Source organism: Lytechinus pictus, chromosome 2 (genome assembly GCF_037042905.1).
Source record: "Lytechinus pictus isolate F3 Inbred chromosome 2, Lp3.0, whole genome shotgun sequence".
NCBI classification, from domain to species: domain Eukaryota; kingdom Metazoa; phylum Echinodermata; class Echinoidea; order Temnopleuroida; family Toxopneustidae; genus Lytechinus; species Lytechinus pictus.
This window is the reverse complement of record NC_087246.1, coordinates 25,161,584-25,180,595: the sequence shown is the minus strand read 5'-3', so window position 1 is coordinate 25,180,595 and position 19,012 is coordinate 25,161,584. Positions and strand designations below refer to the sequence as shown.

General features: G+C 35.8%; 2 protein-coding genes and 1 long non-coding RNA gene across 6 annotated transcripts in view; 2 read left to right on the top strand and 1 right to left on the bottom strand.

Moving 5' to 3' along the window:
• LOC129254515 (xaa-Pro dipeptidase-like) overlaps nt 1–5,450 on the top strand; it is a 25,456-nt gene extending 20,006 nt beyond the window's left edge. For 3 of the 4 annotated variants that reach the window (XM_064114132.1, XM_064114139.1, XM_064114120.1), the window contains one exon: nt 712–5,450. In XM_064114132.1, coding sequence (XP_063970202.1) covers nt 712–837 — 126 coding nt within the window. In that variant the 3' untranslated portion in view covers nt 838–5,450. The remainder of the gene's footprint in view (nt 1–711) is intronic. The other variant, XM_064114126.1, reaches the window with a different exon arrangement.
• On the bottom strand, nt 5,414–12,875 carry LOC135157687 (uncharacterized). The gene is made up of 2 exons (XR_010296647.1): nt 12,149–12,875; nt 5,414–7,312 (listed from the first exon to the last, which is right to left on the bottom strand). It is a non-coding gene; the product is annotated as an uncharacterized LOC135157687 (long non-coding RNA).
• Nucleotides 12,605–19,012, top strand: LOC129273340 (NADH dehydrogenase [ubiquinone] iron-sulfur protein 6, mitochondrial-like). The gene is made up of 4 exons (XM_054910364.2): nt 12,605–12,763; nt 16,621–16,674; nt 17,543–17,665; nt 18,324–19,012. Exons 1-4 carry the CDS (start codon nt 12,632–12,634, stop codon nt 18,408–18,410), a joined length of 396 nt encoding a protein of 131 aa, XP_054766339.2. The 5' UTR covers nt 12,605–12,631; the 3' UTR covers nt 18,411–19,012.

The following is a 19,012-nucleotide window of genomic DNA, read 5'->3' as shown; positions in this document are numbered from 1 at the left end:
TTGGTCTACTATCAGATGGTATAATTCTCAGATCACTTAACACCATCATGGCTAGACCAATGGGGTTTACGATCAATTTCTTCTAATTGTTTGGTCAAACCATCACTTAGTCTCATACTCACTTTGTCTATGTATACTTTGCTCATGGTTTTGAGAATGAAACCATTATGTATCTATCTACTCATCAGCTCGAGCACATATTGATGAGAATAAATTTACCATTCAATTTGAGAATCTTAACATCATGAGAGACTTCAAATCTAAATAATAATAATAATATAGGGTATTTATATTGCGCACATATCCACCTTGTTAGGTGCTCAAGGCGCTCCTATATTACCCGGCTAAGCTAGGTGTTCACAGCGCACACAGCTTCTTAAGGAATTACTTCCTACCGGTACCCATTTACCTCACCTGGGTTGAGTGCAGCACATTGTGGATCAGTTTCTTGCTGAAGGATATTATGCCATGGCTGGGATTTGAACCCACGACCCTCTGTTTCAAAGTCCGGAGACTAATCCACTGGGCCACAACGCTCCACAAACTGAAGTAGTACCTTAACATCGCAAGTTCTTTTATCTATAATCTCATTCACACTCTTTTATGCTTTCAATTTTTATTATGTGACATGGAATAGCAGTATATCAATGCCTTATTGGGATTAATGATACTATTCCCCTCTCCCATCTCCTCCTCCTTCATCTTATCTAGGTCCGTATTGAGGATGATGTAGTGATCACAGCTGATGGTGCCGAGCTTCTTAATGACGTTCCCAGGACGGTGGAAGCTATTGAAGAAGTCATGGCTAAAGGAAGACAGGCTTCGGCTGTAGCTTAATCAACCAGCGGGAGAAGATTATCGCACAACGACTGAAATCAAATCCATGACTACAGAGGCTTGCAGTGGAATGCGGTGGAGTCTGCATTACCCTAATAAAAGTGTATCAAGTTGAGGCATTTTTCAAGACCTGAATATACAAATCATCGTCCAAGCCAAATAGATATCAGGGCCCCATCTTACAAAGTGTTACGATTGATCCAATCAATCGTAACTCTATGGAAATCCATCTGTGTCATAGTTTTTTTCTACAGAAAATTTGCAAAATGTCCTTTGTAAAGAGAAGCGTAGTGAATTTTCAAGAAAACAATGAATGCATAAATATGTACTTCACAGTTGGAAAATATTTTGAACAAACATTCCTAATAGATGTTGACGTTGCTGGCCGTCCATTGTTGTGATTGATCGGATCAATCGCAACTCTTTGTAAGATTGGCCCTGGAGTCCCAGGAGATTTGCCAGAGGCAATTTCATCTATAGTAGATGATATAAAAGTGCTGAAAAGGATAAATCACAAGACATATGTCAGCAGAATTTGTTGTCAATGACGATGGATATTTCGACTGCCAGCTGTAACCCTAAATATTTGTTGAAATGGTAGGTTTATAGCCATACATCCTTTGTGGAGTTAAAATTATAAATTACTTGTTCCAAATAAATGGCTTGATGATTATAATGTTGGTGACATTTCCGTTACAAATTTTTATATTTTTTGCTGTCTGTACTGATCATACCATGTCAGTACACTATTCCAAGAAAGACAGAAAGTTGCAGAATCACATTTCTGTCATTCATGCATGCCTATGAAATGCCCCTTTTTTCATGTCTGTAAGAGCTCAATTTATTTTACATGTAGTTCAGGAAGTCTATTATGAATTATACCTGAATCATGAAAATTCTCAAGGAGAAAAAAAATGCTGAAATATAAGCTTATATAATTAGGTAACGGTGGTTTGTAACATTTTATCTTTTGTATCCACTAAAATGTATCCTCCAGTATCATAGCTATGTGGAGTTGAACCAACATCAATACATTTTTATTTACAGTTACATGTAGGTCTGCACAAGTCTACATGTACCTTCCAGGTTAATGATTGCCTAAAACAAAGCAATTTTTTTCATACAATGACAAATTATGTCAAATGTGTAAATATTAACCCTCTTGGAAGTACAGATTCCTGTTTTCTAATGAAGTTAGACTTGGGCAGTTAAACTGTATATTCTATCATGCATTGGCAATAAGAAAAGAAATCGCTTTCGATAATATTTTGGGCCTTTGGGGGGGCCTGTATCAATTTGAGTATTAATTTGCATGTTTAATCATTTGATATATGACACCTCGATCATTCAGCCGTGCAATTTTGGATCCATATGATTTTGTCCATTACGAGCGGATCGATACAGGCAGGCACTTCACTCGTGTTTACAGTGCGCATGTTTAATATGTACGCGACAATAAAAAAAAACGAGCTCGCATGAGCCTATTTTGCATCAAAATTGATAATTCATATGAAAAAGAATATATATTTAGGTGTCATATAAACCAAATAATGAATGTTATTTCCATCCATGCAATGGACAGAATACTTCATTAGGTGAGAGATGAAATGAATGATCCATTGTACTCATAAACATGTTTTTAAAATTTCCTCCTCCAATCAAAACTTGCCGACTAAGGAATGTTTTATTAGACTTATAATCATTGTGCCAATATTTCTAATTGTAGACATGTCCATTCTATTACAATTTTATACATGTATTAGACATTTCTTGCTCTTAGATTCATTATGATAGTCACTTTATATTTTCCTATAAAAAGTACAAACTTGCAATGTATATATTAAAGTTATTAATCTTGGTTTCGAGACAAATGTGATTGATATATGAAAAATATGACATATATTCTCAGTTTTGTAGATGTATGCTTAATATTATGCCAAATTGAATTAGCCCACAGATCTCTCCTTAAACCCAGCTGGGATTTTTTGTATACTGTTACGTCATCCTGCTTGTTCGATTTACAATATGTAAACAAGAATTCAGGGTTCCCAGCCCGTCAGGGAAAATTATTTTACTTTTTTTCAGTCAGGGGAAATCAGGGATTTAAAAAGAAATACCTCAAATCAGGGGAAAATGCCTCGAATGAGGGAAAAATCAGGGAATTTTGATCAGCCCAAAACTCGAAAGCCTGGTAGTCAGTCAGCCTCTGGTAATATTTTGTTGCATATTAAAACATCCATTGAATGACTAACATTATTGTATAAATACTGAAAATACATGTAATTCACTGTAACAACTTACAAAACATGGGAAACTGGGAATGGGTTTATATAATTATCAGGGGATTTTTAAACTTCATCAGGGAAAATCAGGGAATTTTGTTTTCTTGAAAAGCTGGGAACCCTGAGGATATATAATCAGGGGCTCGATATTGAAAGAGTTGTGTTTAAATGTCACTTGAAAAATCAAGTGCCATTGCATGCTTTTGATTGGTTGAAAATTAAGTTGCCTTGGGTGGCAACTATTTTTGCAATTTGGCTCAACTGAATTCAGAGAGAAATTTATATTAGTAAAAAAACATCACACTCATGAGGCCAGATAAACATGTCTGTCACTTTCACTTAATAGAAATTTAAGATTGCACCGTCGATTGCTCTCGGATAAAAATGCGAGTGCATTTAGGTTTTTTTTTGTTTCATGTCCGATTTATTAAAAATCTAAAGGGGTAGTTCACCCTAACAAAATGTTTATTGTAAAATAGCAGATAAAATGATAATGGTGAGGGTTTGAGAAATTCTATAAAAGATTAAAAAGGTTAGTTTCATTTCTCGACTTGTGACGTCATATGCAAGTAGCTTTCCATGTATCATGAATTAGTAACTCAGTGAATGTAATTTTCTCATAAAATGATAAACAGTTTTATTTTACCTTCAATATATCAACAGATGGATTATTTCCCACCTGCTCCTGAAAAAAAAAATTGTAGCCATCATGAACCATTAAAAATTGAAATTCATGTATTTTAATGTTATATAAGACATCTGCAGCTGTGCAGTTTATGATGTTACAAATCCAAAACATGAAAATCTAATAACTTTCTTTAAATCTTGATGGATTTCCTTCAAACCTTCACCATTATTTTTCAGGTATTTTAACAACAAACTATTTGTCAGGATGATCGCCCCCTTTAAATTTGCAATAATCACCAAGAAAAAAACATGTAACATCACTTTTTTTTTTAGATGTCTTGTACTTAAAGTAGTATGGATTAATTTTGCTTTTCCAACTCATGTATCGGGCGATGTCTCAGGGGAAAAGTATGTTTTAACTTGTACTATTTATGTAGCACAGATATTTCTTTATTAGAATTTTATTGGACATGCACATATCCAAAAGAAGTTTAGGTGTATTCAAAATATCTCATAATGTAATTTGTATGTTATTTCCTGCACATGTAAGGTGAGATGGGGTAAATGTAATGAAGTTCAAACTCCAAAGTCAAGCCATGGAGAAATTATTTAACCCGAATAAGACGGGGGGCGGGCTGATTTAGCCAGCCCCCCCCCCCCCCTCAATCTGAACCAAAAAGAAGCACTTTAGGGGCATTATTTAATTAAAGGGGATTGAAACATTTGGAACAAGTAGGCTTGTGTCGAAACAGAAAAATCAAAGAATAAGAACAAAGAAAGTTTGAGAAAAATTGGACAAATAATGAGAAAGTTATGAGCATTTGAATATTGCAATCACTAATGCTATGGAGATCCTCCTATTGGCAATGCGGCAAGGATGTGTGATGTCACATGTGAACAACTTTCCCTTTGATGGACTATAAAATACCCTCAAAATGTCACCTTTTGCTTTTTCTTATGGTGATACAAACTGTTTATCCATTATGTTTTCTTTAAAAATCTGTATTACTTGCCCTCCTATAGAAACAACACATGATCTACTGATAGATGTGATAAAAGAGGCAATTTAAGTGAAATATATACTAAAGTAATGGGGAGTTGTTCACAAGTGACATCACACATATTTGTCGCATTGCCAATTTGAGGATCTCCATAGCATTAATGATCACAATATTCAAATGCTGATAACTTTCTCATTATTTGTCAGATTTTTCTCAAACTTTCGTTGATCTCTTTCTTTGATTTTTCTGTTTCCACACAAGCTATCTTGTTCTAAAGATTTCATTCTCCTTTAATTAGAGCAAACTTTTGATTTTACACATAAATTAGCATACATGTAATTAGCAATGAGATTTTCACAGAATTTGATCTTGTTTGTTTGTTGATTATGCCATGGGTAACGTGCGTGCCAATTTTCGTCGTGTTTGATGGCTGAGATCATAAGGGGGGCTGAATCAGCCCCCCCACATCTTCTTAGGCGTCAAAATAGCCCAGTCTGTTTCGGGTTAATTACATAACAAAATACTTGCAGTAAAAATTGGAAAAAATCTAAAGATGTCTTTATTTTTTCACTAGTCAGTTGAATGGATGTTTTCTACAGATTTTGAATTCTTAAGATTTCATGCTGTTTAGAGATGACATAAACCACATTGTAACTACAGAATGAATTGCAATAAAATTATCTTTTTATTCACGACAAATGAATCATGTAATTATAACTTTATTATTTCAAACTCTACACAAGTTAAGGTTGACATATGAATGTAGTAATTTAGCAAACCATATGATGTGATTGTGATAACATTCTGACAAAACTACATTTCCATTTTGCTAAATTTTCCTCTGAAAAGTGAGAGTAAAAGTTTGGTGAATAATTGTGTTCCAGGATAGTACACCATAGAAATATGGGATTATCAATTACCAAAACAACTATGCTTGTAGCAGATTTCTCCCCCCCCCAAAAAAAAAAAAAATCATTTCTTTATGCTTACTGTATCTTTCACAATTGGTTGTTTCATTTGGTTACATGATATGTTCAAACAATCATTCATTCAAACAATTCAATCATTTGAAAAGCCAGTCTTAGGTACAAAATGAATCACAATTGACAAGTCTTGCAATTAATTACTTATTTGCAATCCATTGCTGGCTGCATCTAGCAGCAGATAGTATGATGATTTGATGAAGTTTTATACAATTAATCTATCAATCATAAAACTCCAATCGAAATTTGTAATCTATTGCAAATAGGAATACTTGCATCAACCCCTACAATTTAAGCAATCAAATCAATGCAACTCATTTTAGTCTCCTCTACTTTATAAATTCTGTGTTTAGCTCATTGGCCTATCTGAAATGAAATCATCTTTGTCCAGAATGAAATCGGAACATAATTGCGGGAAAGAAACAAGTGTGAGCTTTCCATTCTCTCTATATTTAGGAGGAATGTAGAAAGGTACACTGCACAAGAGACAAGATGCCGTCCCATTCAAGCTATGACCTGAAAAACAGCTGATGATCATGGACCATATATTTGTATGGAGAGTAGACCCATTAGTGCACTACTTTGTGCAGTATATATAACTCATTCAAAATTTTGGTGAAAGTCCCAAATCATATACATTCTTTATTATTTTGGTACAAAAAGTTTATAATTGGAATTCCCCCAAAGTATATTTAAATTATGCTTTGAAAACTGACAAAGAACCTGAAGAGTAGGTATACTGTCGCCCAACTTTAAATGGATGGATTTTAAATTTCTTTTTGTTGTAAATTGTTGCAATTTAACACTTAGCGTAACACTACAGAATTGAATCAAATAATATTTCATGATCAGTTACAAAAAAAGGATATCTTAAAAAGATAGTAAAGTCTGCATAAATTGTATAAATCATCTTAAAAGTTACATAATTGCTTTAAAGATGAACATATTTTGCACAGACTTGACAAACCAGGTGTTGTTACTAGTCAACAGAGTTTACTCAAGCAGAGCACCTGTACCTTGCATTTGGAGACATGTTTGGTCAAATCTTACACTCGACTATACTGACTTGATGAAGATGATCGACAAACTTCCTTAAATAATATCAATGCGATCAAGCGTTCTCTGAATTGTATTTCACAGCTGCAGTCCATTCCTCAACATGAAATTTTGCTATCCCTGGACTTGGTTGTGTCTGGGTGATGTCTTGCATATGACGTACGCTCTCTTGTCCTTGATCACTATTTTGCAATCTTTACATCTTCGTTTGATGGCCGACTTCTTTTTCATTGTGTTGACAAGCTGAAGAAGTGGTGCAGGGGTTGCTATGTAAGCAGAACCCAAATCATTTGAGCTATCCGAGGCCGATAACCTCTTTGTCCATGACTGTGGTGTCATCTTGCCCTGTCTATTTGGATACCATGTTGCTAGGCAACGTGCAGCTGGCCTATGCAGAAGAGGCGAGACTATCCAATACCTAGGACCAAAGCTCAGAGTTCTCAGGAATACACTTGTCATGTTGGATTAGCTGGGTTTTTGTTTTCTTTTCTTTTAGTTTCAAGTCAGATGAGCTGCTCATTTAGATCTGTGAAAAAATTAAATGCAAACATAAAATGACCATTAACAAACATTGTCAAGCTTTTGTCCATTTACAGTATTTTGATTTACTATCAAATTGAATATTGATCTGATCTGTTACAAAGATGGTCAATGGAAGAGCAATAAAGGGGAATTGTGGCATCCAAGTTGACAGAACCATTAAATGCAACACAAATTATATCACTGACATCAACGCAAGGGTCAACAACAAAGGACATACATGTAAAGACATAAATGAGGTCTGGTCCCCACGCCATCCATATTGCTAGTGTAGTAGGTTTTCACGGTACACCATGTATTTTTCCAGGGCAAGTGTTGGTCCTGAAAAGGACCACCCAAACTCGACGTTTAGACATGTGTGTTCTTGTGTACTTGTCGAAACGTCGAGTTTGGGTGGTCCTTTTTAGGACCAACACTTGCCCTGGAAAAATGGTGTACCGTGAAACCTACTACACTATTATTCTTTGCCATGGAAACCTTCAGAAGTTACATCAATATTGCTGTTAATGAAAGACACAAACATCTCAAGAATTGAGACAGGAGCGAGATTGAGAGGGTGTGGATTCTGTGGAACCTGAAGGATGACATCCCTCCAATCATAAGACACTCAGTGATGTTGAAGTGAATGGAGGGCTGCCTAACCAAGATATTTCCTCATATGTGGATAACGTTTAGAAGACAGCAATCCTGGGTACATCCAGATGGATGATAAGAATGACTTTCAGTTTTAGTAGTGAAAAAGTTTTTTACATCCCCCCCCCCCCCACAAAAAAAATAAATTGTTGCACTTGGAAATACTTGGAGCTGAGTCTTCGTGATGAAAAGCTTTGCTTTTACCAATTTACCAAAGCTCCAAGTAGTTCCAAGTGCAACAATTTATTTTTTTTGTGGGGGGGGGGGTGTCGAAGACAGACTTGCCTGATTAGCAAAGTGACGATGCTGGTAATGATTCATTTTAACACCAACATTAGCAATTTTCAAAAAGTCATTAAAAACTCATCTCTTTCGTACTTTGTAGTTTTTAAAATATTACATTTAATTAATTCATTGTAAGCGCTTTGGGCCTAATGGGAAAAGCGCAGTACAAATAATAAGTAATAATAATAATTTTATTAAAAAATAACAAAACAAATAAAACATGTGGAATGAGATATAGCCCTTTTCAGCAGCACCAATCATAATAATCAAAATAATGATGATAAAGTTTAATTTTGAAAATGAAATTAAACTTTCAAATCATGCTTCTGTGTGAAGTCACGCATGTGACCCATTTCTTTTGACCTCTGACCTTGACCCTGCATATTGGAGACAGCAAAAAAATATTTCCAATTGATAGCTGACAAAACATGTTATATTTGAATTAGATCTACTAAATCTCTAAAATTTTTAGATTTTATAACTAATTATGAAAAGTCAATTAAGATTTGTCATAATTTCAGTCACACATGTGACAAAGATTCAAGAATGGCCCACCATCCGCTTGTTTATCTGAACTATGTCTGCTACTTGGATATTGCTAGAGTATGCTCCTGAGGGCGGCCAGTGGTGAATAAAAACTAAAAATAAAAAAATATTTTTGAAAATTGATTGAAGAAATTAACTTAGAAATTGTCAAATAGGTTCTAGTGCACCCAAAATATACTTGGCGGAAGCAGTAGGCATGAGTCTCACTCATCATTTGCAATCGGCACCATTAGTCAAGGACAAAAAATTGCAGTTTCTTAACTGATGAGTAAAGAAACTTTGATATAGGATGGGGGTGGCGTGTCCACGGACACTTCAAGTTTTGAAGCCTTTTTTTTTCTTTTTGTTCTCTATAATATTGCCTAAGATTTTGCACTAAAAATTGACGAGACACTGCTTAACTTTTCTAAATGGGTGTTTATTAAAAACCAATTGTCCGGACACAACAACTGGGTATACTTAATAAGCCAGTTCATAAGCTTTATTTGTTCAATCTGATAACTAATATGATAGAGAATGAAGTCAATGGTCCATATTTTGCTGCAGAAATTTTTATTTACACCACCAGAGAAAAAGTTGCATGGGGGTGGCCGCTCACTGGAGCCATTTTTATACTGTAGATGGTCAACTGAGCGGCCACCCTATGTAGAACGTGTACAAAAGGCAGGTTTTGTAGATTAGGCCTACTCTTTCTTCATTTAACATGGCTAAATTTCTACAGAATATTATTATTTCTCATGAGGCATGGAGTGTAAAGTATGAAATTTGATATTGATTTGTTTAGTTTAGTCACAAATAGGCTATGGTGCTAAATGCTTGCAAAATGATAGGTGGCCGCCCGCTGGGCCTGGGGTAGGGCCGGCCGCACACTGGACCCCTAACCAAGGCTCCACAATAACTATTTTCTTGGTGGCCCTATCGGTCATCCAAAATCATAAATTTCATATTGGTGGCCCGCAATATTGGTGGCCCTAAATTTAAAAAATAGAAAATACTACAATTTATCAAAACTTTAGTTTGGTAGCCCAACCGGGCCACCCAGTGTGGGCCGGTTTTAAAGAATTTTGGTGGCCCGACTCTCATTTTTGGTTGCCCCGGGCCACTGCTAATGTTGAGCCCTACCCTAACATTGTCATAAAGTGACCCTACTGATAATTGGTCAATAATTTAAAGTTTGTCTCCTTATTTTTTGTCTAATAAGTTAGTATTTGGACTTGAACTATTGATATTGATGATGGTGTACGTACACTGCACTGAACTGTGTGTGAGACTCTGATTGATATATCAGCAAATTCCCTTTAACAGCCGCCCATATGGCACTGGTGCCTGGTCTAATAATGGCTAAAGTAATTGTAAAGACGAAAGTCTATAGTCTAATGTCAGAAATTGTTATCTAGAGTCGAGTCTTCCGTAATCTTATTCTTAAATCTACACCCATTCCTAAACTAAAACTAAAGCAACACACAACTCACAACAGCAATACTTAGTAATTTCCTAAATAAAGTAACATGCCTAGATCTAAATCATATAAATGCCAATTCTTGACATTTGTGATTAGTTTACTTTTGTCACCTTCCTGCCTATGCATTAAGTACATATAACTGTTACCTATTCAGGCTTCAGTTCGGGTCACTTGTCTTGGTCTTGGACTTGGTCACTAGTTTGGGAAGTTTAGACCCTGGGGCCCGTTTCTCAACACCTGGAATAAGTTAGTCATATCTTTATCCATCAACCACGGAGTTAGTTCCAATCTTACTAAACCCGTTTCACGAAAGGCTTCCTAACTAGAATACCTTGATATCGATAATATCGGTAAAAAGAGCAGACGAGACATAGCCTTAGTCACAAAATAGCATAATTTTCAAAAATAAAAATTATGACATAATTGCAAATATTGTGATGAATTGGGAAATACAGCTTTTCAAAATAATAGCACCTGTAGGTAAATTATGCATCATACATACTTAGACCATGAAGACTGGAGCATTCAATTGCTGAGAAAATGGAATTATGAATGATTTATTTCATGACTAAGAAATCACATGTGGACGTTGAGATGGGTACCCCCGGGATATCCAATTTTAATAGCTTACGAAAGTAAACCATAATGGTTTTCTTTGTAAAATGATGATAATTATACGGTCTTTCACGGTTCCAATCATCGAAATATATATTTTAAGAAAAGGGTTTTTTAAATCTTTGATACCGAAACTTACGATTTGAAAAATATATGCATAAATTAGAGATAGAATTTATCTAAATGATAATAGGGGTCTGAAAACGAAAAATACAAGTCCAGTTATGGATGGCCTGACGTGGTAGAATCTTAATCGATTAAATTATTTTACTATTTCAAAATGAATGGTTTTGTGGCTTTTTATAGTTTCTTTGTATTACAACGATCTTTGAATGCATTATCCCACTTGTTTTGTGATGTAATTTCAACCTCTAAACACTAACAGACCATGATTGATTACGTAAGATTATAATTTTCAAATTTCTATTCTAGGCACTTTTGCATATCCACGTGTAGACCAAAAGCTTCGGTCTCTGTTATGTTCAGCTGAACTCCGTTGGCTTCACTCACCAAATACAGAGACCGAAGTTCTAGCGCGATCTGTACAGGGGTCTGAGGGGACTCAATGGCCATATGTTTATGTGTATTAAGTTCGGATAAAACAGGGAGGTGAAGTTGCGCGACAGCCGAGGTAAGTCACTGTTTTTGTTCCTTTTAACTTGATTTTTCCCGTTTTTTGGCAATTAATGTCAAGAGGGAATATTAATTTGCATTTCGGTCGCGTTAATTTTCAAAAGTTAGATTCATTAAAGACAAAAATTGAAGAGCCCCGACGGGGGGATTTTGCATTGTAAGTCCCCTAATGGTGGCTGGCTGCACGATAGCGAGCCGTCTGTGTATGAGGAGAAATTAAAAAAATAAAAAAATGTTAAAAAACTCCTCGAAACAGACGGCTGCCAGCTGTCTAACCCACGTGATGCCACTACATCATTAAGAAAGAAGTTATGACAGGTTCGGAGGTGTCATAAAATAAATATTTAGTGAGGTTGTTGTACTTGTACCCAATCTTGGTAAAGTCGGCTTCGTCAATGTTCGTGAAACGGTTGGCGGACAAGTTGAAGTAGCTCACTATCTCTGATCTAGTCAAGAAGTTAGACTTATGAGTGACGGTGTTGAGAAACGGGCCCGTTTCCCTAAATTATGGGGGGAAAGCCCCTAATTCTAACGTTAAGCCTATTTTTCTCGATTACGGATTAGGTAGGGCCTAATGGCTAATCAAGAAAAATAGGCTTAGAAAAGTTGGATTAATTAGGGGCTTTTTTAAGTATACAACATGCTTACCATTATTAATTATGAGCTCGAACTTTGCTTTGCACAAACAACTCTATTCCTGGCCTGGCTGAGCTCAGACTTTTTAGCTGTTTAACTTTAGAGTGCTTGCAGCTGCAGACCAGTCCAGTGTGTCAGTCATGTAGCCCACTCACACTATACTATACCGGTACTGTGCGGGGATTTAGCTCCTGCGCAAGTTGTATGATTGCATCACAATATATTGTGATATCCCCATTCGATATGTGTGTATAAGAATTGCATGCGTTGATAATGGTAATGGCCTAATGTTGGTCGAGCATAACAATGACCTTACGGTTTTTATCTTGTAAAAACAGAATACTCGATAGGCCTGATGGAAAATGATCCACATTTATATATTTTTAGTTGAGATAACATTTTTTTAAGTTAATCGAAGAAATGAATAAGTCAGATTTTTTAAACTAAATTTTGCAATTACAACACATTTGCGAACAAGGATGAAAAATATTCAACATGGCGGCGCTCAGGTCACTTTTTCTGAGAGCAAACTCATCCAGTTTAGCCCGTTTTTCGGCTGTAAGGCAACCAATTGTGAGTTCAACAAGGCTGTGTTGTTCGGCGGAGAAAGTCACTCATACAGGACAGGTGATTTAGTCTCATATTACTTAAATATTTACAGTAAATTAAATTCCAATCTGTTTTCCGGTTGGCCCCCAATTGTCCAGCCAGCGCCTCAGGCTCAGGCTCAGCAGTGCCCGCACGCTAGGGTTGGCCAGCTGGCGGGGCGCGTATGTGGTAGCCGTAGACGTATCTGATTGGGCCGGGAACCATTTCATGTAAGATAGCACTAGCCAGGAGGCTCCTAGAGAGTAAAAATCATTTACTAAGTTATAAGTATGCTTACTCTCATTCTCAACGAAGCCCGGAATTGCTTTCATCTAACTAACTTACATTACAGTTACAGCATGACTCGGGGGCCGCGGAATTCGGAACGGTTTTCAAAGTTGAAAGTGGGGGGGCTGACCATGACATGTACAAAATCACAATCGTATGGTCATTTTTGTGTTTTTGTACACGGTTTTGGAAAAAAGTGGGGGGGCTGAAGCCCCCCCAGCCCCCCCCCCCCCCCCCCCCCCGCTTCCGCGGCCCCTGTGACTAGTACTACCGTATGGGTACTAGTATTCAACCCGGCATAATTCAAAGATTTTGACATATTCCCCAAAATATTTAGAAATAGGGAATTTATCTTAATTTCATACCTTTGTTATTTCCAGGGTAATCTGTTGTCGATATTTTCTTTGTCAATCTGTCGACTGTATGCGCGGAGGATCGAATTATGCGGCGATGGCCTTTTGCACTGAATGGTACTAGTATTCAACCTAGTGAGGATTGATAGCAAATCTCAAAAGGGTTTAGATTGCTAAATTAGATCTAGATCTATGTAAGTCTCTGGCTTTGATTAATTCCCTGTTTGGTCTCATCTCAAATGGTCTAGTCCATAGTCGGATGGGACAAGGGCAGATTGAGAGACAGGGCCATCTTTCATCGCTAGGTTGAATACTAGTACCGACGGGTTGAATACTAGTACCAAAATCCGTCGCCGTATAATTCGATCGCCCGCGCACACAGTCAACTGGTTGAAGAAAAAAATAACGGAAAAAGAATAACCAGCATTTGCTCTTGGAAATAAGACGGGTCTGAAATTCAGGTAAATTCTATATTTCTATATATTCGAGGAAACTCTCCAAACGGGTTGAATACTAGTGCCCTTACGGTACTACTACTAGCTAGTATTAGTAATGGCAAGTTCCCCCAATTCCAAGTCTGCGCGATTCTACTTTCTAGTAAAAGAAGATGTTTTAACGCAAAGAAAAAAACTTTACACATGCACCACATACTACATAGACAGATATTCATTAAAAAAATCCGACTCAAAATGATGGAAAAATAATGAATTTTGGGCATTTCATGTGACGGCCTCAAAATGCAGCCTTTCTCATCAAAATACCCGAATCGTGTGCAAAGTGAATGGGTGCGCAGACATGGGGTACCATTTTTTTTCAATCTGAAAATGACTGCCTGAGGTTTTTTCAAAGAAAATCCTATATTTCTTTCAAATTTCAATGAGATATTTGGTACTCTTGAGTCTTACTCATGATAATATTAGGAACATTATTAACAGAAAGATTTTGTGAAATAAAAAGAAGTTCATGTTACATCTTAACTCAAATCGTTAGGTGCGCAGACTTGGGGACCACCATCATAATTATATATTCAACCTGTTTGGAGAGTTTCCTCATATAGAAATATGGAATTTACCTTAAATTAAGACAGATTGAAACTCTTAGAGCAAGTTAGCTTTTGTGAAAGCAGAAAATCAAAGAATAAGATCAACAAAAGTTTGAGTAAAATAGGACTAGCAATAGAAGAGTTATGAGCATTTGAATGTCGAGATCACTAATGCTATGGAGATCCTCCTATTGGCAATGCGACCAAGATCTATGATGTCACAGATAAACAACTCTCCCCTTTTGGACACTGAAAATATACCCCAAAACATCTCTTTTCTCTCGATTCATCAATGATATAATGTTGTGAAACCTCTGTACTTGTCCTCTCATAAAGAGAACACCTCACCTTGTGATAGACTATAAAAGTGAGAATATAAGTGAAATAAGTACTAAAGTAATGAGGGAGTTGTACGTGTGTGACATCACAGATCTTGGTCGCATTGCCAATGGGTGGATCTACATGGCATTAGTGATCTCATAACTTTCTTATTATTCATTCAATCTTCCTCAAACTTTCAACAATATGTATCTTTGATTTTTCTCTTTGATATGGATTCAGCTGGTTTCAAGGGTTTCATTCTCCTTTAATTTCAGACCTGTCTTATTTACAAGAGCAAATGCTGGCTTTTTTTTTCTCAACCCGTCGACTGTGTGCGTGGGTGATTGAATTATTTATATGGCAATGGTTTTTGGCACTAGTATTCAACCTAGCGATGAAAGATGGCCCTGTCTGTCAATCTGCACTTGTCCCATCCGACTATGGACTTGACCATTTGAGATGAGACCAAACAGAATTAGTCAGAGGCAGAGACTGAGACTGACATAGATCTAGTTTAGCAATCTAAACCATTTTGAGAATCGCTATCTATCAACACTAGGTTGAATACTAGTGCAGTTCAGTGCAAAAGGTCATCGCTGCTCCGCGCATACAGTTGACAAATTGATAAAGAAAATACTGACAACAGATTACCCTGGAAATAACAAAGGTATGAAAATAGAAATTAAGATAAATTCCCTATTTCTAAATATTTGGGGTAATTTGTCCAAATCTTTGAATTATGCCGGGTTGAATACTAGTGCCCATATAGTACCGCAAAAGAACCTGAAACTTTCGCCCCCGAGATTTCTACTTTCCTTCTAAAACTAAAAGATCTAGCCCTAAATCATGTACATGGCCATGGGATAGAACTTCATTTCCGACATTTCAACGATATTGATTTCATTTTTAAACAAGAATTCATTAAAAAAACAAGAAAATTGTGCAGTTTGCGTGCTGTCGCCAAGCGAAAAACAATGAAATCAAGATGGCGATGTAAACACGGCAAGTTTTCCCAATCTTTTCATAACATTTTTCTCGTTTTTTTAATACATTCTTGTTTAAAAATGAAATCAATATCGTAGAAATGTCGGAAATGAAGTTGTATCCCATTTACATGATTTAGAGCTAGATCTTTTAGAAGGAAAGTAGAAATCTTGGGGGCGAAAGTTTCAGGGTTTTTTGTGGTATGTGTAGATGAATGGGAAGCAATTCCTGGCTCCGTTGAGAGTAAGCATACGTTAGTAAATGATTTTTACTCTCTAGGAGCCTCCTGGCTAGTTAGCACTGACAACTTTTCTTCATCCGATAGTATAGTAAGTGAGTTACCAATACCATCATTAACAAACTCTCTGCTGTATAATAATGTAGACCCTAGTCATGTTAGTTATCAAACAGAAACACTTTTTTTGTGATGTCTGAACTTAATATCTAAGACTTCTACTAAGTTACTACATGTAACTTAGTTAGATCTGATATGCCCAGGGCCTGAGCTAAATAAAACTTTAGCTTTGCATTTCACAAAGAAAAGTCACACGTCAAAAATTATTTTGTCAAAAACGTTTGCAATTGTTATACCACAAGTTTCTTTACCAAGTCGATCTTGATAGTTAGTAATCCTCAGCAGTCAGATTTTTCATTTATTTTCCAGGCATTGTCTGCATGAGGCAAACCCCTCACAGTTTGTGTTTGACCGATTGAATTCAAATTTCAATTCATTAAAAAAAAATGATGGACTGCATGTTATGTCTATGAATATGACTGTAGAACCTAACTACAATTTGCTGTTTCAGTGAAGGGAAAAAAAACTGCTTGTCTAGGAATACTAGGAAGCATGCCAACTTCTATTTGACCATTTGCCTTTTACATTTCCTTAATTTTGATGTTTTTTACAGGTCTATGATGAAGGAGATTACAGAAAACTTAGATTTCTTGATAGAGAAAAAGAGGTAAGTTGTTTTTTTTCTAGTAGGAAGTAGGAACTGATTGGGAAGGGGGGGGGGGGGTCTTCAAATTCAATTTATTATCCTGCATGCATATGGAATCCATAGACCCTATTTATTGTACTTACAAATAACAGGATATTTGTTGCATATTTATGAATACTGATATGCATTCTGTTTTCATCAGTATGCCATTCAAATATCAAAATATTTACTAAAGTTGGGTCGCATAGAGTTCTTAATGAATAATCATGTGCACATATGTAGGACTTTCTCAGAGAGGAGCCCAGAAGATTACTTAATTTCAATAGTTGTTTGGTGATTTTTCTTGAAAGAACGGTCCTATTGGAAAGAAGTGGCACAACTGTCGACCAAAAATGATTTGATGAGCAAATGAGGGGGAATTTCACTATGAAAACTTCACTGTTTCTTTCCAATGAATTTGAAAAACGAAAAGAAAAAACTGAGTTTATCTCTTAATAATTGTTAGCCTGATTTTCTCACAATTTTTTTTTCATATAAGCAAATAAAATGTGTTATGATCTCAGATTTCAAGGGACTCCTTTACACTTGTGGATCATGGGTGGGGGACTCTCCTTTCCCACTCTGTATCAGATCAGAGGTCTATTTCAAATTTGTGCAAACAATCTGTCAATGAAAAATTTTCTAATTTATTGGTGTAACACTATTGTAAAGTTTTAAACTTTACAGTTAGAATAATAACCCTGATTCACATTATTAATCTTTACTTTCATCATGGCCTTATAAAGAGACACAAATCTATATTTTAAACTTATATTTCCATCAAATGATGAGGTTTTCATCAAATTATTCATCTTGGCAAATGTATCCTTTGGTTTTGTTTTCCTGAAAGGTAAATGAGAAGTTTGCAATAGATCTGGTCCATGAAGAACCACCAATAGTGATCAATGGAAGGAGCGTTAATTGTGACGGAGGTGGGGGTCCATTAGGTCATCCCAAAGTCTTCATTAACTTAGTAAGTTAACACCTCAATAGGTGATTTCAAGTGAAGTGTTGACCTTTTGGTGTTGTTGTTAGGACCAAAATATTTAAAAAGATCCTGTCTAGTGTTGAGTAATCAGTACAGTATGAATTGGAAGGCAATCTGACTTGTGCTCCCAAAGCCAGTACCAACACCAATTTGAAATCACACATAGTATCACTATCTCCTATAAATCCTACCACAGATCTATAAACTAATGTTCTCTTGAAGTTGACATTTATAAACTGCTATTGTAAATAGCTTTATAAGATTACACAATGAATGAAAGATGCGTTTCATGTGCAGTGCACGTGACTGAATTAAAAGTTATTTACTGACAAACTTTCAAGAAAGTCTAATGCTTTTGAAAGAATGACTCAATATCTCCATGAATGGTTTATTTGGGGGTTTTTCTTTGTGTTTTCTCCTCGTTTTAGTATCTCGTGTTTTTAAAGTTGAAGCAATTTACAGACTTGATTTATTTGTAGTTCACTGTACATCGGTTAGTTACTTGTTCCATGTTTTTTGAACAATTCAAATGCTACATATCTATTATCTAATATAATCGATATCTGTACATTTTATTATCATACATGATGATAATTACATAACCTAGTTTGATTATGTTCACATGTATTTCTGTTTTTGTCAGGATCAACCCGGAATTCATACATGTCAATACTGTGGACGAAGATACGTTGCTGCTGTACACCACCAACCAAGAGATGACAAAAATTGACGACGATATATAAAGATAATTTATCAGTTTTATGTACAGTTATGTATTAGAGTGAATGATCCATTTAAGAAGTGTCAGTGAAAATCAATTGAAACAATATTTTCCATACCCAAACATGGGACTTATGACTTTATGAATCCACGTAACTCTACTCATTCACTTTTTTTGTTTTCCACTGCGTGAAGGAAAACGTCGTTTGGAGAAAGAAAGAATCCTTCTAAGTTGATTTATTTTATTGAAAGGGGAGTTGTGTACCGTATTCTATAAAGCACACTATGTGAATTTGACATTAACATCTTCTGAAGTTTTTGCTTGGATATTGAAAATAATACATATATATATGTATACATACCTCTTGGTTTCATACCTGTCCTGTGCTCCTAACTGTATCAAATCAGTTGCACTAAAATGTAAAAACTCATTTGAACTGACAATAATGGACTGCGCATGAAAGAGGATGTGAGAAGAAGTTGGTGTTGATAACCAATTTTTTTTCAAAAAGTAACAATTATTGTTTTTAAGCTGTCAACTTAAAGATTTTAAGACTAAGTTGAGATATTGAATTTCTAGGCACATTAAATATCGATTTGTATAATAGTTGA

Excerpts from the sequence above, each read along its gene's own strand:
- LOC129273340 (XM_054910364.2), top strand. The coding sequence starts at position 12,632 with ATGGCGGCGCTCAGGTCACTTTTTCTGAGAGCAAACTCATCCAGTTTA. Across the intron at positions 12,764-16,620 it reads AAGTCACTCATACAGGACAG|GTCTATGATGAAGGAGATTA; the intron begins GTGATTTAGTCT and ends TGTTTTTTACAG. Across the intron at positions 17,666-18,323 it reads CCAAAGTCTTCATTAACTTA|GATCAACCCGGAATTCATAC; the intron begins GTAAGTTAACAC and ends TGTTTTTGTCAG.